The sequence below is a fragment of the Cherax quadricarinatus genome, chromosome 9 (assembly GCF_038502225.1).
Source record: "Cherax quadricarinatus isolate ZL_2023a chromosome 9, ASM3850222v1, whole genome shotgun sequence".
NCBI lineage: Eukaryota > Metazoa > Arthropoda > Malacostraca > Decapoda > Parastacidae > Cherax > Cherax quadricarinatus.
In genome coordinates, this window is record NC_091300.1 from 53462477 (window position 1) to 53487714 (window position 25238).

Sequence of the window (25238 nt, forward strand, 5' to 3'; positions counted from 1 at the left end):
GGGCATGTACACTTTTAGAGAACCACACAGCAACACCTCCTCCTTGCCCTTGCCTGTCTCTTCTCATCCATGAGGTGTAGCTATCATGTCGGGACGTAGAGTGTTCCAACATTGGTAATGAAACCTCTAATGTTGGTCGACAGGATGCTGATAGGCTGGCTCATGATGTGTTCAGCTTGAGGTGGTGGGTGTGTAAGGCATGTAAGGTGCTTGCCCTTGAGAGAGGTAGGGCACCGAGGCAGCTGCTGGGATGTAGGTCTGTGGTCTTGTATAAGGCACAATACCACCTGCTGGGCTGAGATAGAAGTAGCTGAGTGGGTGACGTGCGAGTGTGTTCACCAATTCAGAGATCCTGTCGGTTTGTTCCAAGAACAGATCTCTAAACAGGTGGTCCTGTCTGTCAAGTTCCTTTTTCTTCCGACACTGGTCCTCCTGATGTCCTTTCTTGCGGTAGTAATTGCATCTGTCTGTGTGTCTGTCTTTCTGTCTGCCTGTGTGTCTCTCTCTTTCTGTCTGCTTGTCTCTCTTCTCAGAAAGTTGCTCATGAATCAACTGGTATTATGATCACTATCTACAAGGAGGGTATAGCGCTTTGCCTGGATTTTTTGGGTTATCTTATGTAATTTACACTATGTATAATTGTATTTACATATCTGTTTCCGTGAGACAGAGACAGAGATAGGGACAAAGAGATAGACAGAGATAAATAGAGACAGACAGATGGAGATAGAGACAACCAATCAGCCAGCCAGGTGGCCAGACAGCTGCCAGCTAGCCAGCTGGCCAGCCAGGTGGCCAGACATCCGCCGGCTAGCCAGCTGGCCAGCCAGCCTGCCGAAATTACATGTTCCAGAATTGTTTCTTTTTACTTAGGGTATAGGTTATAGAACATTCTGGCAGGATGACACTTTCCTCTTAAAAGGGAAGTGTTAATATGACATGACACCAGTGAATCCCTGGCGTTTGCCGCACTGTTTGCTCTAGCTGGCTCTCAATTGAACTGGTGATCCCACAAGGAATTAAGTGGTCCCAAATTTTTTTAATACTGCACACACTGAGGTGTAAGACCCATTCTGTGCTGAATAGGCACCTTAGGCCAGTCGTGCCAAATTTGAAAGCAGGAAAAATAAAACGTAGATCTATGTTTGGAGAGTTAGCATTAAGAACATAGATCTACGTTTGGACAGTTAAGGGGGTTAACTGAGTTCAAACTCATCCTGTACTGGCTTTGTCTTTAACCCTTTAACTGTCCGAACATAGATCTATGTTCACCCCCATGGCGCTCCGAATATTTTGAAAAATAAAAAAAAATAATTTTTTTCTTTTAAAACGAAGAGCACATTTTTCTACATGTTAAAGGATTAAAACAAAAATTTAGTGTCAGTACTTACCGAGATATAAGACCGTGAAGTTGGCTCTGGATGCTTACCTGATGGCAACATCAACTCCTGCTTGCAGAAGTGTTGCCGATATATCCTCTTTTCTCATTTTTGTTTTAATTTATATATTTTTTATGTTCCAATAATTACAATTTATAATAGTTCTTGTAATTTCAAAGCCAGTCTTTCTTCTGACACTAATATAAGATACTGAAATAGTCACAATCACAGTGACAGGTGAACATTTACACCTGCCTGTGTTATTTACTATTGTCTAGAAATACATACAAAATATTTATAGGTCCCAGCAATGTTTTAGATACCCTGGCATGTACCTTGAAACATGTTCTAAGAACATAAGAAAGAAGGAACACTGCAACAGGCCTACTGACCCATGCAGAGCAGGTTCATGTCCCTCCCCTCTCCAGGATTAGCCCAATGACCCACCCAGTCTGGTCACCTCCACTCAAGGAAGGAGCACGGCACCAGACCCAGCAGCACAAGCTCGTCAGGTCTAACTCACACCCACCCACACCCACTCATGTATTTATCTAACCTATTTTTAAAATTACACAATGTTTTAGCCTGAATAACTGTACTCAGGAGTTTGTTCCACTCATCCACAATTCTATTACAAAACCAGTGCTTTCCTATATCCTTCCTGAATCTGAATTTTTCCAACTTGAGACCATTGCTGAGAGTCCTGTCTTGGCTGGAAATTTTCAACACGCTATTTACACCCCCTTTATTTATTCCTGTTTTCCATTTATACACCTCGATCATATCCTCCCTAATTCTATGCCTTTCGAGAGAGTGCAGATTCAGGGCCCTCAGTCTATCCTCATAGGGAAGATTTCTGATACATGGGATCATCTTTGTCATCCTCCTATGTACGTTTTCCAAAGCATTTACAGTGGACCCTTAACCAGCGATGGCATTGATTAACGATAAATCTGACTAGCGATACATTTAAACGCAAAAATGTTGCCTCAACTAGCGCTTAAAAACCCAACCAGCGCTATTCATTCCGTACCATACGCGTCCACTTTGGCCTGAGCGCGCCTCACTTGTCCCTTGGGTATCAGTGTTTACAAGCCAGCCAGCCGCTGCGGTCGCTTCCAAACATACAACAACTGGAACATTTCATATTATCACAGCCTTTGTAGTGATTGCACCTGCAAAATAAGTCACCATGGGCCCCAAGAAAGCTTCTAGTGCCAACCCTAGAGCAAAAAGGGTGAGAATTACTATGGAGATGAAGAAAGAGATCATTGCTAAGTATGAAAGTGGAGTGCGTGTCTCTGAGCTGGTCAGGTTGTATAATAAACCCCAATCAACCATCGCTACTATTGTGGGTAAGAAAATGGCAATCAAGGAAGCTGTTCTTGCCAAAGGTGCAGCTGCTGCTGCACCACAGTCAGCTGTTGTTGTTGCTGCACCACCATCAGCTGTATTACTCAAAGATGTGGAGAGTGTTGTTGGTGTGGCTTAACGTGAAACAATTACCGAGAAACGATTAACCCCGGAGGGTTAGCCACCCAGGATAACCCAAGAAAGTCAGTGCATCATCGAGGACTGTCTAACTTATTTCCATTGGGGGTTCTTAATCTTGTCCCCCAGGATGCGACCCACAACACTTGACTAACACCCAGGTGAACAGGAAAAAATGCCTGGAACTAGTGCTCATATTGGTGAGGTTAGTGGGAAGGATGTGGAAGAGTTGGTGGAGGAGGACAATGAAGAACAAACCACTGATGAGCTGCTAGATCATCTTCAACAGTAAGAGGCCACACCTGTGGAAACTGCTTCGGAGGAGGGGAGAGAGGAATTTAAGAAGTTGCCTACTTCAAAGATTAAGGAAATGTGTGCAAAGTGGCTTAAAGTGCAAACCATTTTTGATGAAAATCACCCTCACACAGCTATTGCAAGCCGTGCTGGTGACTATTACACTGACAATGTTGTGAAACACTTTAGGATAAAGGAACGAGAAGTACAGGCCTCTATGGACAGATATGTTGTGCGACAGAAGTCCAGTGACTCTGAAGCTGGTCCTAGTGGCATTAAAAGAACAAGGGAAGTAACCCCAGAAAAAGACTTGCTGCCTCAAGTGCTAATGGAAGGGGATTCCCCTTCTAAACACTAACAAGATCAACGGTCTCCCTTTCTCCCATCCCATCAATCATCACCAGATCTTCAATAAAGGTAAGTGTCATGTAACTGTGCATGTCTTCTTCAGTTTGTGTGTATTAAAATTAATATTTCATGTGGTAAAAATTTTTTTTTTTCAATATTTTGGGGTGTCTTGCACGGATTAATTTGATTTCCATTATTTCTTATGGGGAAAATTAACTTGACTAACGATTATTTTGATTAACGATGAGCTCTCAAGAACGGATTAATATCGCTGGTTGAGGGTCCACTGTATATCCATTCTGTAATACGGTGACCAGAACTGAGCAGCATAGTCTAAATGAGGCCTAACCAAGGATAAACAGAGTTGAAGAACAACCTGAGGACTTCTATTATTTATACTTCTAGATATGAAGCCAAGAATTCTGTTAGCTTTATTGCGAACACTAATGAACTGTTGTCTTGGTTTTAGATTACTGCTAACCAGAACTCATATATCCTTTTCACAATCAGTAGTATTAAGATCTACATTATTTAGTTTATATGTCACATGGTTATTTACCTGTCCAACATTTAGAACTTTGCATTTGTCTATATTAAACTGCATCTGCCACTTCTCCGACCATTGCATCAGTCTACTCAAATCATCCTGGAGTGCTCTAGTGTCCTCATTAGAATAAATTGGATGGCCTATTTTGGTGTCATCAGCAAATTTGCTTATGCCCAACACTGACCCCTGAGAAACACTGCTTGTGACGTGCCACCATTCTGATTTCTCCCCATTTATGCAAACTCTCTGCTGCTTATTTGTCAACCGTGCCTCTACCCAGGAACAAGTTTCTCCTCCTATTCCATGTGCCTTAAGTTTCCTCAATAGCCTCTTATGTGGAACTCTATCAAAAGCCTTACTGAAGTCCATATATACAATATCATATTCATTACCATGATCTACCTCCTCAAACACCTTAGTGAAAGATGTTAGTAAATTCTTAAGACAGGAACGCCCCTTTGTAAAACCGTGTTGAGATTCACTAATCAATCTGTACCTATCAAGATGGCTACAAATTTCATTGGCAATTATTGATTCCATAACTTTTCCCATTATGGAGGTAAGGCTTATTGGTCTATAGTTTGAAGCCAAGGACCTGTCACCTGCCTTGTAAATAGGTATTACATTTGCCATTTTCCACTTATCAGGCACTATGCCAGTTTGTGGGGATTTGTTAGGTTTTAGTTTCTCTATTTGTCTGAGGACCATGTCACTAGTTACCACAATCGTGCATAGTTTATTATCGTCCTGTTCTACATAATCTATTATTTCAGGAATATCACTAGTATTTTCCTTGGTGAAAACTGGGAGGAAGTAGGTATTGAGAATTTCACACACATCCCTCTCACTGTCAGTTATCTGACCAGAGTTACTCTTGAGTGGGCCAATCTTGTCCCTAATCTTACTTCTGTATACAGGAGGGCCCCACTTATACGGCAGGTTAGGTTCCAGGCTACCGCCGTAAAGCGGAAATCGCCGTAAAGTGGAACACCCTTTTTTTCCACTTATAAATGCATACAAACACTAGATAACAAGTTTACACTAACATATATTAAGTTAGCAATAGAACCAGGCATCAAAAAAACAATAAAAAAGTACAATACACACATAGTGCACTCATTACTTACCTTAAAATATTTATAGTCTTAATCTAGGGTGAGACAAGTAGTATTTATTGTAAGAAATCAAGTGTGGTACGTATGGTAATAGCCAGGCTACCTTACAGGCCACCCCACCCACACATACTATTCTATGATATTTAAGCATCCCAGAGCGATAAAATGTATATACAGTTCACTCATTACTTACCTTAAAATATTTGTAGTCTTAATGTAGGGTCAGGAGTAAGTAAATGAGATAAAACGAATAAATGAGAGAGAGAAAGAATGAGTACATGAGAGGTGACAGGCCAGGTGCAGAGTAAACAAACCAGGCTCCCACATCTTATATTTATGTTTATTTATTCTATTGTGGGGTGTATTTATCATCTTTTTATGTTATGTATCATGTTTATTATATAATTTTTAAAAAAATATCATGGATGGATTAATGAAAATGTGTATATTACCGTAATATACGACATTTAATGAGACTCGGTGAGTATTGTTATTATCACCACTTGTGCAAGTCGTCTGCTACCACATCTCACATTTATGTTTATTTATTCTACTGTGGGGTGTATTTATCTTATTTATATGTTATGCATCGTGTTTATTATATAATTTTGAAAAAAAATATCATGGATGGATTAATGAAAATGTGTATATTACCGTAATATACGACATTTAATGAGACTCGGCGAGTATTGTTATTATCACCACTTGTGCAAGTCGTCTGCTACCACATCTCACATTTATGTTTATTTATTCTACTGTGGGGTGTATTTATCTTATTTATATGTTATGCATCGTGTTTATTATATAATTTTGAAAAAAATATCATGGATGGATTAATGAAAATGTGTATATTACCGTAATATACGACATTTAATGAGATTCGGCGAGTATTGTTATTATCACCACTTGTGCAAGTCGTCTGCTACCACATCTCACATTTATGTTTATTTATTCTACTGTGGGGTGTATTTATCTTATTTATATGTTATGCATCGTGTTTATTATATAATTTTGAAAAAAATATCATGGATGGATTAATGAAAATGTGTATATTACCATAATATACGACATTTAATGAGACTCGGTGAGTATTGTTATTATTATCATTTCTAATATGGCGTCACTTGTGCAAGTCGTCTGCTACCACATCTCACATTTATGTTTATTTATTCTACTGTGGGGTGTATTTATCTTATTTATATGTTATGCATCGTGTTTATTATATAATTTTGAAAAAAATATCATGGATGGATTAATGAAAATGTGTATATTAACGTAATATACGACATTTAAATGACTCGATGTATGTAAGTTTATTTAGGTACAGGTATACATAAGTATAATTATCAGAGTATATATAAAATATGAAATAACTTTTAAAAACATTTGAAATTTTGGAGTTTCCAGACAAAATGGAGAGACTTAGTGCTTACTGAGCTCATGGAGAATGTAAACAAACAGGGTGGGGCACGGTGACCATATTAGAAAGTCAGGTGGGGGGAGCCGTATAGCGAGTTTTGGTCATAATTTGAAATGTCCGTATTAGCGGAACGCCGTAAAGTGAAACGCCGTAAAGCGGGGCCTTCCTGTACCTGAAAGAACCCTTTTGGGCTAGTCTTTGAATCCCTTGCGACCTTAGCCTCATAATCCCTTTTTGCTTTTCTTATTCCTTTCTTTATTTCTCTCTTTAACCCTTTGAGGGTCGACAGGCCCTCTCCGAAACTCGTTCTCAGGGTCGGCCAAATTTCAAAAAAAAAAAAAAATTATTTTTTCTTATGAAAAAATAGTTTTTTTTCTAAACATTATAGGATAAACAAAAAAAATTTACCATCAATACTTACGGAGATATGGATGCATGAAGTTTGCAGAAAATGAGCCGCGTATGGCAACAGCGGCGACTGCCGCTCACCCGGTAAACTTTAGTTTACTTGTATTTGAAGGTTTGTTGTTTTTTTCACTATTTTATTTTTTCACATAACTTATGTGGCCTATGAGACCAAAGTAAGGTGCAATGTACATATATACACTCGTTGTATACAACACAATAAGCACACAAACATAATTATCAATATATTGTTTACAAAACTTGTTTACAAAAACAAACAATACAAAACATTGTTTATTATTATTGTTCTATAATATATATACCAATATACAGTCACTGAACATATTCCTATTAGTTCTGCAGCTTGTGGAACTCTGAAACATGGTGTCATACACAATGGTGTTTTATCTTTCTCCCTCATTCTATCTCTTTCAATCTGTCTCTCTCTTTCTATCTGTCTGTCTATCTCTGTCTCACAGGTACACATAAATACAAGTATACATAGTATAAATTACCTAGGATAACCCAAGAAATCCAGACAAAGTGCTATACTCTGCTTGAAGATGTGAGTAAAAGTGATGACACAGTCTTGTGGCTCTCTGAGACAGAGAGCTAGACGGATAGACAGATAGACAGGGAGCTTGACAGACAGACAAATAGACAGACAGAAATGTTAGTGTACCAGTACCAGTGTACTAGTGTTCCACCCTCCTCCTCCTCTTCTTCCTCTTCCTCCTCTTCCCCCTACTCTTCCTCATACTGTTCCTCTTCCTCTTCCTCCTACTCTTCCTCTTCCTCCTCCTCTTCTTCCTCTTCCTCCTACTCTTCCTCTTCCTCCTACTCTTCCTCCTCCTCCTCTTCTTCTTCCTCTTCCTCCTCTTCCCCCTAATCTTCCTCCTAATATTCCTCTTCCTCCTCCTCTTCCTCTTATTCCTCTTCCTCCTACTCTTCCTCTTCCTCCTCCTCTTCCTCCTCCTCCTCTTCTTCCTCTTCCCCCTACTCTTCCTCCTTCTCCTTCTCCTCCATAGTGTAAATTACCAGGAGTCGGCAGCTGTCAAAATGACATATTGTCTCATTACTCACTCCCCCCTCCCGCCTGTCAAAACAATGGGGTCGGATGCTGCTTCCCTTCCTCCATTCTATCTAATTATCTTTCTCCCTCATTCTATCTGTCTTTTTATCTCTGTCTCACAGGTACACATAAATACAAGTATACATAGTATAAATTACCTAGGATAACCCAAGAAACCCAGACAAAGTGCTATACTCTGCTTGAAGATGTGAGTAAAAGTGATGACACAGTCTTGTGGCTCTCTGAGACAGAGAGCTAGACGGATAGACAGGGAGCTTGACAGACAGGCAAATAGACAGACAGAAATGTTAGTATACCAGCAAAAACAAAGGGAGGGAGATGTTTATCTCATCTTTTGGCATCAGCTCTACCCTCATTTACCCTCATCAAACATCAGCACTTATCAGATGTTATCTCCCCTTATCTTGTTACTGTCATGGGTGAACATTTATTATTACCTATTATTATTATTATGTATTATTATTATGTATTATTATTATTATGTATTATTGTTATCATTACATATTCTTCTTCTTCCTCCTCCTCCTCTTCTTCTTCCTCCTCCTCCTCCTCCTCTTCTTCCTCCTCCTCCTCCTCCTCCTCTTCTTCTTCCTCCTCCTCCTCCTCCTCTGCCTCCTCCTCCTCTTGCCTCCTCCTCCTCTTGCCTCCTCCTCCTCTTGCCTCCTCCTCCTCTGCCTCTTCCTCCTCCTCCATTCTTGGAACAAGTTTGAAGAGCTTGTAGTTCATAATCACTATCACTATCATCACCAATGCTCACATCTGAGTCCGGGATTTTGGAAAATAGGAGTTTCCTCTTTGATTCTGGTACAACTGAACGTGAACAAGATGGCCCAGCACCAGAGGTGGAAGGCTGTGGGTTGTCTGGGTTTTCCTCACTATTACCCATATTATGGTCATTAGTTTCGGTCAAAACCTCACCAGAACCTTGAAACTCATCTTCACTGTCACTTCCATCTGTATTAGAACTGTCACTGGGGAACAAAAGTGTCCCAATTCGCTGAGGAGTGAGGAACTTCTTACCACAGGGCACGTGGAAATTGTGTACTATGATGGCATTCCCACAATGCACCACTGGGTCCCAGATTTTTTTCCTACTGCGCACACCCACCACACAGACCCATTCTCTCACATCTAGGCTTATCAGCCTTTTCCTGTGAGATTTGAGGCCGCTAGAATTTATGCGTACTAGTACGACAAAAACCCCTACGCGTAAGACGTACTAGTACGACCAAAACCCTCAAAGGGTTAATTGAATATATTGATTTCTTAACTGCCCATCCTCTCTTTTGATACGCCTATATATTCCTCTCTTTTGACCAATGAGATGTTTTAATCTATTGTTCATCCATTTTTGTTAGATCTAATTTCCCTACTCGGAACAAAAGTTGTCAGGGCAGGTAGAACTATGCTCTGAAAAACGTCATATCGGCAACCAAGATCACCTACCTGACCCAGAGTCAGGACATCCCAATTTAGCCCACCCAGGTAATTTTTCAGTCCCATGAAGCCATCCAAGTGAAAATCTGGGACAGAGATTTGATTGCAGTTATCTGGGTAATTCTATGATATATTGAAACTAAGTGATTTGTGGTCTGTCTGTCTGTCTGTCTATCTTTGCCTGGAATTTCTGGGTTATCCTAGGTAATTTACACTATGCATCATAATTGTACTTATGTGTACATGTGAGACAGAGATATAGATAGACAGATATATAGATAGAGATACAGATAGAGATATAGATAGACAGAGAGGCAGCCAGAGACAGCCAAAGCAAGCCAGCCAGCCAGCCAGCCTGACAAATACATAAGAAAGAAGGAACACTGCAGCAGGCCTACTGGCCCATGCAAGGCAGGAATATGTCACTCTCCCCCTCTGGCTTAGACCAATGACCCACCTAGTCAGGTCACATCCATTGAAGGAAGGAGCATGACATCAGACCTAGTAGCACAAGCTAGTCAGGTCCAACTCACACCCACCCACACTCACTCATGTATTTATCTAACCTGTTTTTACTTTCCTCTTAAAATGGGAGTGTTAATGCGACATGGCATCAATGAATCCCCGGTGTCTGCCACGCTATTTGCTCTAGCTGGCGCTCAGTTGAACTCGTGCTCCCACAAGGTACTAAGTGCTCCCAGATTTTTTTCACAGTGCACACACATAGTGCATAGACCCATTCTTTCATGTCTAAGTGACTCAAGCCAATTGTGCCATATTTGAAGGAATAAAAAATAAAACGTTGATCTACATTTGGAGCGCCACACGTGCAAACATAGATCTATGTTTGGACAGTTTAAGGGTTAGCAGAAGTGAACAATCCCTAAATGTCAGAACAAGGTATATTTAATGCCTAAAGTCCCAGGGCAATAAGAGGCATTCATTTTGATCTGGACAAGAGGGTACACTTAAACTGCATGGACTGTGAACACTTTGCTGGCATCAAGGCACTTCCTAACAAGTGCCATAATTTCCAACAGTAACAGAATCGAAAAATTCATGATAATCTTAACTTCATCATAATTTCCTATTGAAGTAAACAGCAAACATTTTTTTAATTTTACCTGTACAGTGAGAGCTTCCAACGCTGTCTGATAAACATCTGTGAAAACTTGATCTTGTCGCTGACTATCGATCATAGATCCATCAACATTCACCAATAAGACATGTATGAGGGACACAGCCAAAATACGTAGCTCATGGCTTGGGCTACACAGAAGGTCAAATACTTCACCACAACGGTCATTTTCTCTTGTGATATACTTTGACCACTCACGTTTTGGATCAACCTGAAATGGAAATTTCTAATTATTTTTTTCATTAATACTTCGGCCATCTACCACCAAGGAAGGGTGGCCCAAAAAAGAAAAGCTCTCATCATCATTCACTCCATCACTGTCTTGCCAGAGGCATGCTTACACCACGGTCATAAAACTGCAACATTAACTCCTTGACTGTCGCAACCCCCAATCCTGAAGTGTCTCCTGGTGTCGCAAAATTTGAAAAAAAAAAAAAAATTATTTTTTCTTATGAAATGATAGAGAATCTTTTCCAGATTGTAATGACACCAAAAACACAAAATTTGATGGAAAGCTGACGGAATTATGCTCTCATGAAGTTAGCAACCTCAGCGATATTTACAAATCGGCGCTTTCGCCCAATTTGACCCTTATTTTCGGCTAATTCCATTGTCCCAGTTGACAAAACTCATAGCTATTTCTTTAGAACTCCATTTTTTTCTATTGATTGAGTACAAGAAACTGCTCATTTCCCAATTTCAACTACCCAATAATGTGGTCAGAAATTTGCAATTTGGCCAAATTTATGAAAATTAAAAAATATGACAATTTCAAAATAAGGTCCAGAATGAACAATGCAGACATTCCTGGCTCTAAAATAACATTTTCTTTGTTCATCAGTCATGTCTCCAGGCCCCTCTGATTAATATTACTCTTGCTTTCTATTTTGAATTTTTATTCAAACAAAAAATATAAGATTTACTGTTATGCAGACTACTGCAATACTGTAATAATTGTATAAATAACATCAACCCATTCATGACTGCATATTAGAATGGCTAGTTGGACATTTATTGAACAATGACATCATTTGTTTACTTTTGAACATCAGCAAAAATCAAACATTTCCCCTATTTTGAGCTCCATTTTCAGGTTGTTTTTATATTAAAATCAATGAAAATCACCTCAATTTCTATAATATGTTTTCCATTCTATCAATTGAAACCAAGAAAACGACAATACAACCATAAATACTATGCGAAAATACACCACAATTTCGGCATTTTAATTAAAAAAAATTTGGAGTTTTTTTTTCTCATTATGCACTGCATGCTCCAGGATTTTTTTTTATATGGTGCACACTGACCACACAGACCCATTCTCTCACATTTGGGCCTACCAGCTTTCTCCTGCTTGATTTGAAGTCACTAGAATTTATGAGTATATATACGTCAAACACGGTACCTCGTAAGAGGTATATATATGACCTCGACAGTCAAAGGGTTAACACCCCTCCTTCAGAGTGCCGGCACTGTACTTCCCATCTCCAGGACTCAAGTCCGGCCTGCTGGTTTCCTTGAATCCCTTCATGAATGTTACCTTGCTCACACTCCAACAGCACATCAAGACCTAAAAACTATTTACAGTGGTCCTTCGTTGTTCGTAATTAATCCGTTCCTGGAGCCGTTACTATAAACGAAATTTACGATTTACGAATCAATTTTTCCCATAAGAAATAATGTAAATACAATTAATCCGTTCCTGACACCCAGAAGTATTAAAACAAAAAATTTTTTAACATGAAATATGCATGTAGTACATAAACAATACAATGAAACAATACAATGAAACATTAACAGCATAACACTTACCTTTATTGGAGATTCTTCTTAGTGTATGGGAGACTGGAGGAGGAGAGAGAGTGGATTGTTTATAGTTTGGAAGGGGAATCCCTTTCCATCAACACCTCAGGTACCATTTGCTTTTCTGGGGTTGCTTCTCTTCTCTGTTTCTTAATGCCACTAGGACCACCTTGAGAGTCACTGGAGTCCTGTCTCACAAAATAACTGTGGAGAGAGCTCTGTTTCTGGCGTCTCTTTAACACTTCCCTAAAATGGCCCAAGACTTTGTCACTGTACATGTTGCCAACCTGGCTTGCAACAACCTTGTTAGGGTGATGTTTCTCCATAAAGCTTCCCATCTTACCCCACATAGTAAAAATCTCTTTAATTTCTGAAGAAGGCACCTTCTTCCATCTCTCTTCCTCCTCCTCTGCAGCAAGATTCTGAGCTACGATGTGTTGCTCTTCCTGCTGAAGCTCTTGCAGCTCCTCAGTGGTGATCTCTTCATTGTGGTCTTCCACCAATTCTTCCACATCCTCCAAACTCACATCCAACCCCATGGAACTCCCCAGTGCCACAATTGATTTTACAACAGACATAGGCTCATTAGGGCCAGTCCCAAATTCTTCAAAATCCCTCTTGTCAACACAATCTGGCCACAATTTTCTCCAGGCAGAGTTCAAAGTCCTGGTAGTCACTCCCTCCCAAGCCATACCTATAAGGGTTATGCAGTGGAGGATGCTGAAGTGTTCTCTCCAAAATTCCCTTAGGGTCAAGTGAGTGTCTGTGGTCACAGTCAAGCACCTGTGAAACATTGCTTTCGTGTAGAGTTTTTTAAAGTTTGCAATAACCTGCTGGTCCGTGGGTTGGAGGAGAGGAGTCGTATTCGGGGGCAAGAACTTTACTGTAATGAACCCAAACTCCTCGAAAATTAGGTCATCCAAGTTTAGAGGATGAGCAGGTGCATTGTCCATTACTAGCAGGCACTTGAGATCCAATTTCTTTTCCAGGAGAAACTCCACACTAGGGCCAAACACTTCATTGAACCACTCGACGAAAATTTCCCTCGTGACCCATGCCTTACTATTAGATTTCCAAAACACACACAATTTACTCTTCATAACATTGTTTTTCCTGAACACTCTGGGATTTTCAGAATGGTACACTAGTAATGGCTTCACTTTGAAATCCCCACTAGCATTAGCACAGAACATTAGCGTCAGCCTGTCTTTCATAGGCTTGTGTCCTGGCATTGTCTTTTCCTCTTGTGTAATGAAGGTCCTCTTTGGCATTTTCTTCCAAAAGAGGCCTGTTTCGTCACAATTGAACACTTGTTCAGGTTTCAGTCCTTCAGCCTCTATGTACTCCTGGAATTCATGCACATATTTTTCAGCCGCCTTGTGGTCCGAACTGGCAGCCTCACCATGCCTTACCACACTGTGTATGCTAGTACGGTTCTTAAATCTCTCAAACCAGCCTTTGCTGGCCTTAAATTCACTCACTTCACCACTATTTGCAGGCAATTTCTTTACCAAATCTTCATGCAACTGCCTAGCCTTTTCACAAATAAACGAAGTCATAAGAGTATCTCCTGCTAATTGTTTCTCATTTATCCACGCCAATAATAACTTCTCAACCTCTTCCAGTACTGTTGATCTCATTTTTGTCAGCATAGTTACTCCCTTTGCAACAACAGTATCCTTTATTTCATTTTTCTTGGCCACTATGGAACATAAGGTTGTGTAGGGTTTCTTATACATCCTGGACAGTTCTGCCACACTTGTACCACTTTCATATTGTTCAATGATGGTTTTCTTAAATTCAATCGTATTTCTCGCCTTCTTTACCACAGGCTTGGCACTAGGAGCTTTCTTTGGAGCCATGGTAGCTTATTTAGTACTTGCAAGCACTAAAATAAATGGAATATTATGAAATATTTCGCTGGAGCACGTGAGGGGACCTTCGCTCACTGCCAGACTGGCTGCCGCCCTGGCTCACCTCATGCCAAGTACAGTTATACATGTACTTGGCTATCATCCATTCTGTTAGCAAAGAGTATGTACTACTGTACATACTAGAGTGGACCCCCAGATATCGGCCGAAGCGGATATTGGCCAAATCGGATTTTGGCCACTTTTTTTGGACGAAATTCTATCCTGGATTTCAACTGGCAACTCAGAAATCGGCCGTATTGGATGCATCCGCCTGCCACGCTACGTGCCTGAGTCAGTTTGGCTGTGTCTCTTGGTGAGTGAGCAACATTCCGTGCATTCATCAAAACATTTCGCTATAATCCATTGTTTTTTGTGGTTGTTTATTGAGTGCGATTGCGAAATAAGCCACCATGGGCCTAAGAGCTAACCACCGAAGAGCTGCAAGACCTTCATCTGCAACAGCAACAGACCACAGCTGAGGAAATTGGTTCAGATGCAGAAGAGAGAGGAAAGAAGGTGCCTTCTTCAGCGATTAAGGACATTTGTGCAGAGTGTAGTAAGGTGAAAGTTTTGCGGAGAAATATCACCCTGACCAAGCCATATCTGCAACATGTTCAGTGACAAAACCTTGTCACACTTCAGGCAAATCTTAACCCTTTGACTGTTTCGGTCATATATACAGTGGAACCTCTACTTGCGAGTTTAATCCGTTCCATGACCTTGCTCCCAACTGGATTTGCTTGTTTGCAGAGTCAATTTTCCTCATTTAAGTTAATTGAAATGCAATTAATCCATTCCAGTGGAATTCTGTACGTCAATAATTTTGCTAATATCAACTCTACGGCTTATTTATCCATCTCACTTCATCTAATATGACATAATAAACAATATAAATAACATAGAAACCTGATATATACTCTAAAATGAATAAAATATAAATAGTTTGTAATTTTTATTCACATAAAAAATATAAGATTTACTGTTATGCCTTACTGCAATAATTGTATAAATAATGTCAACCCATTCACTACTGCATATTAGAATGGACAGTGATGTCATTCATTTACTCTTGAACACAGCCAAAACAATCGAACATTTCTCCTAGGTTGAGCTCAATTTCAAGGTACCTTTTGTCGTGAAAGCAATCAAAATCACTTCTGTTTCTGTAATATATCTTCCATTCTATCAAATGAGACCAAAAAAATGAGAATACAACCATAAAACCCATACGAAAATACCGCTAAGGGGTGGCTAATTGCTGAGAAGTGAACTCCATTATTTGTGCTTAGATTTCTTTCATTAAGAAGCATCTATCATTAAGAAACATCTTTCCATAAAACATTGCCCAAGTTTCAATAAGATAGCCCAACAGACAAATGAGATACAATTCCCTAGATCAAGAGCAAGAGCCCCTCACCAGTGTCAAGGAACCTGCCTCGAGTCTGCTCGTTTATGGAAATTTTGCTCGCATATGAAAGCATGAAATTGACCCATCAACTGCTCATATTTGGAAAAACTCGCACGTGGATGCGCTCGCAAGTAGAGGTTCCACTGTATACATCTTATGAGACCGTGTTTTCGACATATTTATACTCCAAAATTCTAGCGGCTTCAAATCAAGCGGGAGAAAGCTGGTAGGCCCACATGTGAGAGAATGGATCTGTGTGGTCATTGTGTGCAGTATAAAAAAATCTTGCAGCACGCAGTGCATAACGAGAAAAAACCTCCGACCGTGTTTTTGGATTAAAACGTCGAGTATAAGGTGCATTTTCATATAGTATTTGTGGTTGTATTTTAGTTTTCTTGGTCTCATTTGATAGAATGGAAGACGTATTACAAAAATAGAGGTGATTTTGATTGGTTTCACGATGAAAAGGACCTTGAAATTGAGCTCTAAGTAGAGGAAATGTTCGATTATTGCCGATGATCCAGAGTAAACAAACGATGTCATTGTCCAATAAATGTCAAACTAGCCACTCTAATATGCAGTCACAAATGGGTTGAAATCATTTATACAATTATTACAATAATGCAGTAGTCTGCCTAACAGTAAATATTCTATTTTTTGTGTGAATAAAAATTCAAAATAGAAAGCAAGAGTAATATAAGAGGGGCCTGGAGATGTGACTGATGAAAAGAGAAAATGTTATTTTAGTGCCAGAAATGTTTGCATTGTTCATTCTGTACCTTATTTTGAAATTGGCATCTTTTTTAATTTGAGTGAAATTGGCAAAATTGCCAATTTCTGACCACTTTATTGAGAAGTTGAAATTGGTAAATGGGTGGTTTCTTGTACTCAATTGATAGAACAAATGGAGTTCTAAAGAAATAGCTGTGTTTGCTCGAATGGAACAATGAAATTGGCCAAAAATAGGGCTCAAAGTGGGCGAAATTGCTGATGTGTAAATATCGCCGAGATCGCTTACTTCGTGAGAGCATAATTCCCTAAGTTTTCAATCAAATTTTGTACTTTTGGTGTCATTACCATCAGGAAAAATTCTGTCAGTTCATAAGAAAAAAATATTTTTTTGTTCAAATTCTTTGACATTGAGAGCAAGTGTATGAGCAGGGCTCTTGACAATCAAAGGGTTAAAGACACGCCAGAAAGAGACCTCTCTGGACAGTTTTTTGTGCAACAGGGGTGAAGTGACTCTCAAGCTGTTCCTAGTGCCAGTACAAGACAATGAAGGGAAGTAACCCCTGATAAGGATTTGATACCTGAAGTCCTTATGGAGGGGTTATAAACAATAATATACAAAATGAACTTAGAAAACAGCCAGATGATATAAAGCACCATAAAAATAATCAAAGAAGAGGGTAAGAATCCAATAATGGATAATTAGAAAAACAAACAAGATTTGTGAGTGTCAGCCACTTGGATTTTAATGTTACACAAGACAGTCAGCTGGCAAACATATGCATGTAGCAAACTTAGTACAGTGGACCCCCGGTATTTGATGGCATCAGTATTCGATAAATCTGGTATTTGATGCATTTTATCGCAAAAATTTCGCCTCGGTATCCAATTGAAAACCCGGTATTCGATACGATTCGTACGAGACGTGTCCACGTGTGGCCTGAACTGCTCCATGTGTGCCAGTGTTTACAAGCCAGCCAGTGTGCATGCATCTAAGGATACATTTGGTACATTCCATATTATCACTGTTTTTGGTGCTTGTTTCTGCAAAATAAGTCACCATGGGCCCCAAGAAAGCTTCTAGTGCCAACCCTTCGAGAAAAAAGGTGCTAATGACTATTGAAATGTAGAAAGAGATAATTGCAAAGTACGAAAGTGGAGTGTATGTGTCGGAGCTGGTCAGGATGTACAGTGAACCCCAATCAACCATCTCTACTATAGTGACCAGGAAAACGGCAATCAAGGAAGCTGTTCTTGCAAAAGGTGCAAATGTGATTACGAAACAGCGACCGCAAGTGTTAGAAAATGTTGAGAGACTATTATTGGCGTGGATAAATGAAAAACAGATAGCTGGAGATAGCATCTCTCAAGCAATCATTTGTGAAAAGGCTAGGCAGTTGCATGACGATATGGTAAAGAAACTGCCTGCAACTAGTGTTGATGTGAGTGAATTTAAGGCCAGCAAAGGTTGGTTTGAAAGATTTAAGAATCGTAGTGGCATACATAGTGTGATTAGGCATGGTGAGGCTGCCAATTCGGACCAAAAAGCAGCTGAAAAATATGTGAAGGAATTCAAGGATTACATAGTGAAGAATTTAAACCTGAACAAGTGTTCAATTGCGACAAAACAGGCTTGTTTTGGAAGAAAATGCCAAGCAGGACCTACATTACTCAGGAGGAAAAGGCACTCCCAGGACATAAGCCATTAGGACTTGATACCTCAAGTCCTAATGGAAGGGGATTCTTCTTCTAAACACTAACATCATCCACACTCCTCTCCTCCCATCCCATCAATCATCACCAGATCTTCATTAAAGGTAAGTGTCAATTATTCTATTGTTACTGTTATTGTAATTATTCTATTGCATTAAACTTAATATTTCATGTGGTAATTTTTTTTTTTCATACTTTTGGGTGTCTTGCACAGATTAATTTGATTTCCATTATTTCTTATGAAGAAAATTGATTCGCTTTTCGATATTTTCGGTATTCGATGAGCTCTCAGGAACGGATTAATATCGAATACCAGGGATCCACTGTAGATACACAAATAAGGTGATAATAAAGGTCTCTTAATCCACAGGCCTGTCTATCAAATATTATTTTAACAATTTTGGAATTTTTACCAATTTTAGTGGAAGGCCAATTAGAGAAGAGTGAATAAAACACTTTGGAGAGTAAAGCAAACAGATGCAAGTTTTGAAGATGCATGTGGTTTGGGACCAGCAAGTTTTGAATGTCAAGCCAAAATATCCTGTCTTAGTAGACAGTGTTGCTGCTGGCCACATAATCAATTTAATCTGGGAGTCTTAGTTTAGGTTAATATCAGTAAAGAAGGTAAGAAAGACTTCAAATTATGTTTGGCTGCTAAGTTCCCCAAGTGTGGAGACAAAGTGGGATGCTGAGGTGTCCATGGCTTACTGATACTGAAGAACATAAAGTCACAATACCTTGACTGGAACATTACACAAATAACCCACACATGTACATGTCCATTGCTCAGATACAGGTTTTGCTTTTCCATGTATTGCAAGCCTATGCACAGTGGAATGTACATTCACTACTTTTTTTTTATCATGCTCCCTCTGTCAAGAAGTGTTCTTGTTTCTCTCTTTCTCCATGATCTCCGCATTTGTGACCCTCGAGTTCCTTGAATCGGAAATTTCCACTCTTCGTAATTCATTCTCTTGTCTTGGCTACCCTACCCCTTTCATAAACTCTGCTTTCTCACATGCTAACGGACTTTCTTCTCTCTCAAACTCTCTACTTTTGTGAAATCTCCTGTTCTCTGCCTTCCCTATGTTTCCAGTCTTTCTAATCTCAACAACTCTCTCCATTCCTTAAACATCAAACTTACTTTTCACCAGACTGACACTCTTCACAGTAATTTAGTTCATACCTCTCCTCCTGCAATAGATGCCCCTGGTGTCTACTCTATTTCATGTTCCTCTTGTCCTCTTCGGTACTTTGGAGAAACTGGCCATTCTCTTTCTGACAGACTCAAGGAGCACAAAAGAAGTGTTAGGCATGCCAACACCAACAATGCTCTTGTCTGTCATGTTAGAGATCACAGTCATTCTAATGACTGGTCATCTGCTAGAACTGTCTACCCCACTTCCAACTTTCACAGTTGTCGTCTTGTTGAATCCTCCCTTATACACAGCTTTCCTTGTATGAACCTTAGTCCTGGCTTTGTCTCTGTAGATGCCTTCCTTTCCCATTATATTGTCAACACACCTGACTTAGCTGATCCTTGTTTCTCAACTTATTTCTACCTCTTCTCCTTTCCTTTTTTTTGCTGCTGCTGCCGCTGCCGCCGCCACTGCCGCCGGCGCCACCTTAACTTTTGTCTCCTTTTTTCTGTCCCTCTTTCTATTCTTGTCCCATCAACCACTCTACTTTACACTACCACTACTTCCACTACCTGCCTTACCTCTACTACTACTATTCCTCCCACTCTCTTGTCCCGTTCTTGCCAGCTGGCCTATATATATTGGCTCCTCTCTTTTCTGTTATGTGACTTTGTAAATGGTCCCAGCCAGACCAAAATGTCGTCATAAGCTCCTCTCTCCTACATGTGGGTTATTTGTGTATTGTTCCTGATACTGGTTTTGTGGTCTCGGAACCAAAAGAAATGTTAACTAAGGTAACTGGGGTTGGTCCTTCACCCACTTGAACAGATGAAATCATTCTCAGAAAAGTAAAGTATACATGTATAATGATTTGGTTCTGAACACCAGCTTAGGAAATGCATTACTGCTAATTTGTTGGACTTCTGCTGCATTTGACACCAATGGTCATGGATTTCTGATTGGTGATGTTTCCGGCAGTGGCCTCAGGGATACTGCATTGTTGCATCTAAAATCACATTGTTCTGGTCAGTCTTATCAGTATAGTGTTCCGTGGGGCTCAGTTCTTGGGCTGGTATTGTTTACTGTTCATGTTAGTGGTTCAGCCTTACTGTTGGATGTCACTGTTATGCTGACGATACACAGGATGGCATCCGCGTTTTGAACGTGAAAAATGCAAGACAGTTTTAATTTTATTTTACTGGATATTCAAACGTGAATGACAACAAACTGTCCTACATACCATTTGAAAGAGAACAAGAGGTACAGATCCAACAAACCTTGGAAACTAACCATAGCTACAACCATTCAATAGCAAGAGATTTTTTAGTGCCAGAAAGCCAAAAAAATGGTAAGGAATTACAAAAATATTCCACCACCTCAGAGCCTTGTTGGACCTGCGGCAGTTAACGGCCTCCACTCCAGAATCACAACAACAACAACAAAAAAAAAAATCCCCCAAAACAGAAGCAGGTTAATAATCAAAACTGTAATTTCTCTTTACCAAACCTATTAAAGCCATATAGCATGAACTAATAAAATATTCAATTATCTTGTATTCATTGTAAACTCATCTAATGACCATATGTACAAATTTACTGCACTTAAGTTAGCTGTAAGTTTGCCTGAAATGCTCTGCATATAGAGGGGCATTTGACATATACACTCAATTATACTCCTTTGTATAAATGTGCATCATGCTGAAATAAAGCTCTTATTCTTATCAATTGTATTTGTAAATAAATAGGAGCCTTAACCATCCAACAACAACAAAATACCTTTTATCAGTGGACTCCCATGAAGTCAAACAGGATGTTTGCAGCATTTACAGAGACCCACATAAAAGATCCCTTTAATTAACAACAAAATATGGACATCAGGGAACAACTTATTCAGATGCAACAGAAAGAACAGGCCACAAGGAAGGGGAGTTGGCATGTTTGTCACAGAGTCACTCATTAGCACAGAATTACTAAATGCAGTGGTCGCTCAATTATTGTCCTTAATCCGTTCCTGGAAGTGGGACTATTATTGAAATAGACAATTTTCGAATCAATTTTCCCCATAAGAAATAATGTAAATACAATTAATCCGTTCCTGACACCCAGAAGTATTAAAACAAAAAATTTTTTTACATGAAATATAGATGTAGTACATAAACAATACAATGGGAAATGATGAATGAAACATTAACAGCATAACACTTACCTTTATTGGCAATTCTTCTTAGTGTATGGAAGACTGGGGGAGGAGAGAGATTGAATTACTGTTTGGAAGGGGAATCCCCTTCCATCAACACCTCAGGTACCAAGTGCTTTTCAGGGGTTACTTCTCTTCTCTGTTTCTTAATGCCACTAGGACCAGCTTGAGAGTCACTGGAGTCCTGTCTCGCAAAAAAACTGTCCAGAGAGCTCTGTTTCTGGCGTCTCTTTAAAACTTCCCTAAAATGGGCCAAGACTCTGTCACTGTACAAGTTGCCGATATGGCTTGCAACATACTTCTCAGGGTGATGTTTCTCCATAAATCTTTCCATCCTACCCCACATTTCAAAAATCTCCTTAATTTCTGAAGGCACCTTCTTCCATCTCTCTTCCTCCTCCTCTGCAGCAAGATTCTGAGCTGCGATCTGTTGCTCTTCCTGCTGAAGCTCTTGCAGCTCCTCAGTGGTTAGCTCTTCATTGTGGTCCTCCACCAACTCTTCCACATCCTCCAAGCTCACATCCAACCCCATGGAACTCCCCAATGCTACAATAGAGTTCACAACTGACATAGGCTCATCAGGGGCCACCTCAAACTCTTCAAAATCCCTCCTGTGGACACAATCTGGCCACGAGTTTTTCCAAGCAGAGTTCAAAGTCCTGGTAGTCACTCCCTCCCAAGCCTTACCTATAAAGCTTATGCAATGGAGAATACTGAAGTGTTCTTTCCAAAAATCTCTTAGGGTCAAGTGAGTGTCTGAGGTCACATTAAAACACCTTTCAAACATTGCTTTGGTGTAGAGTTTTTTAAAGTTTGAAATGACCTGCTGGTCCATGGGCTGGAGGAGAGGAGTGGTATTCAGGGGCAAGAACTTTACTGTGATGAACCCAAACTCCTTCAGAATGAGGTCATCCAAGTTTGGAGGATGAGCAGGTGCATTGTCCATTACTAGGAGGCACTTGAGATCCAATTTCTTTTCCAGGAGAAACTCCACACTAGGGCCAAACACTTCATTGAACCACTCGACGAAAATGTCCCTTATGACCCATGCCTTACTATTAGATCTCCAAAACACACACAATTTACTCTTCATAACATTGTTTTTCTTGAACACTCTGGGATTTTCAGAATGGTACTCTAGTAACAGCTTCACTTTGAAATCCCCACTAGCATTAGCACAGAACATTAGTGTCAGCCTGTCTTTCATAGGCTTGTGTCCTGGCAGTGCCTTTTCTTCCTGAGTAATGTAGGTCCTCTTTGGCATTTTCTTCCAAAAGAGGCCTGTTTCGTCACAATTGAACACATGTTCAGGTTTCAGTCCTTCAGCCTCTATGTACTCCCTGAATTCCTGCACATATTTTTCAGCCGCTTTTTGGTCCAAACTGGCAGCCTCACCATGTCTTTTCACAGTGTATGCCAGTATGCTTCTTAAATCTCTCAAACCAGCCTTTGCTGGCCTTAAATTCACTCACATCACCACTAGTTGCAGGCAATTTCTTTACCAAATCGTCATGCAACTGCCTAGCCTTTTCACAAATAATCGACGTCATAAGAGTATCTCCTGCTAATTGTTTCTTGTTTATCCACACCAATAATAACTTCTCAACATCTTTGAGTACTGGTGATCTCATTTTTGTCAGCATATTTACCCCCTTTGCAACAACAGCTTCCTTGATTTCCTTTTTCTTGGCTATGATGGAAGATATGGTTGTACGGGATTTGTTATACACCCTGGCGAGTTCGCCCACACGTACGCCACTTTCATATTGTTCAATGATGTTTTTCCTAAATTCAATTGTATTTCTCACCTTCTTTACCAAAGACTTGGCACTAGGAGCTTTCTTTGGAGCCATGGTAGCTTATTTAGCATTGCAAGCACTAAAATGAATGGAATATTATGAAATATTTCATATGAACACGTGAGGGGACCGTTGCTCACTGGTAAACAAACGCACATTGGCTGGGAAGGGAGGCCGACACTCTCAGAGCCGTGAGTACATGTCCAGGACAAAAGACGATTAGCGAGTTAACAGACCATTTGCGAGCCAATGTTTAGACGAAATAACACGACTATTTCCAAAATGGACGACTTTCAGGCCGGACGATTATTGAGGAACCACTGTACTACAAAAGATGCAGCTGAAATTTTAGCGGTAAAGATTGAGAACCAAAGCCTAGTCATTGTGGTTGTATATAAGCTGCCAGATGCAACTTTCCTAACAGTTCAAGGAACAGATATTGAAAACTGATTACAGTCTAGAAGTGGATGGTTCCACTATGACCCCGCCTCCTCCTGCTTCGACTCGCCTGGCTACAGTACATAAGCCATTTCTATAGCCCTGTACTCTGCTTTCTACAAGATTGATGGACTGAACACATCAACTCCAAGCTGAGTGACTGATTACCTCAAGCTCCTCCTCTCCTTACTCCTTTCTGCTTTGTATTGGGCTGATGAGGCCACTGTGAGGCAAGCCATTTCTTCCATAAAGATTCCCATATATTGCATAAGTGTTTCAATCTTCACTACTACTACTATTACTACCACTAATATTATACCGCACTCTAAGCCTGTACATACCCTCTGTGTCCGTGTATTGTTTGTAATGGCTTGATAAAGCTCCTGGAGAGCGAAATGTTGCCACAATAAAACGTCACATTAGTTGCATTTGTGTCCTTTTACTTAACAACTCTATGGTTCACCATGTCTTTCATAATTCTAATTATCTCAACACATTAACTCCTTGTTAGGTAAGACACATATGCAACAATTAGCTATCTTTATTACGAAACGTTTCGCCTACACAGTAGGCTTCTTCAGTCGAGTACAGAAAAGTTGATAGAAGCAGAAGAGACTTGAAGACGATGTAATCAGTCCATCACCCTTAACATTAACATCACATTAACATTAACATCACATTAACTCCTTCGTAATTTTTTGTTACCCTCATTATCTTGTTCTTTCCTATGTTCGCTTTTCATTTCTTTCTTTTACATAACCTACCAAATTCATCCACCAACCTTTGCAACATCTCGTCAGTCTCCCAAAAGCACAGTGTCACCAGCAAAAAGTAACTATAACAAATCCCACTTTGTGTTAGATCCTATATATTTTTATCCCACACCTCTCCCCAATGCCCCTAGCATTCACTTGTTGGGGAGAAGTACAAGATATATTGACAAATTACAAAAGAGTGCCTTTATGAATGTAAGTTGTATGTTTGAAGTCAATGAGAAAAAGCTTGCTTAAGTCACTGTTTAAATATGTAAGGGAATAAAAAATGTTAAACTAAAAACTTACAAGCAAACCGTTAAACTACTTACCTTACTAAGTTCACTATTAAGATAGAAGATGGCTTCAATAACATCCTGCCCATAGATTCCTTGCTGCTGCTTGTTTGCAAAAGCTTCTGCCAATCTAACAACATTTCTTTTTATATTCTCAGATAAGATACTGCCATGTACATTGATGAGGTCTGAGGAAAACCAAAGAAAGAGAAATAAATCTGAAGAAACTATTAAATTACAAAGCAAGTTCTAAAAAACTAGCATATTTACAGAGTAAATTTTTTTTTTACACATCGGTTGTCTCCCACCAAGGTAATGTGACCTAAAAAATGAAGAAACACTCCCCATCGTTCACTATCACAGTCTTTCCATAGGTGTACCAATA

The 25238-nt window shown here is 39.8% G+C and overlaps 1 protein-coding gene across 4 annotated transcripts in view; it reads right to left on the bottom strand.

Moving 5' to 3' along the window:
* tefu (Serine/threonine-protein kinase tefu) overlaps nucleotides 1–25238 on the bottom strand; it is an 844515-nt gene that overhangs the window by 471154 nt on the left and 348123 nt on the right. For all 4 annotated transcript variants that reach the window (XM_070083426.1, XM_070083425.1, XM_070083427.1 and 1 more), the window contains exons 23-24: nucleotides 24890–25041; nucleotides 10654–10878 (exon numbers count right to left, since the gene is read on the bottom strand). In XM_070083426.1, coding sequence (XP_069939527.1) covers nucleotides 10654–10878; nucleotides 24890–25041 — 377 coding nt within the window. The remainder of the gene's footprint in view (nucleotides 1–10653; nucleotides 10879–24889; nucleotides 25042–25238) is intronic.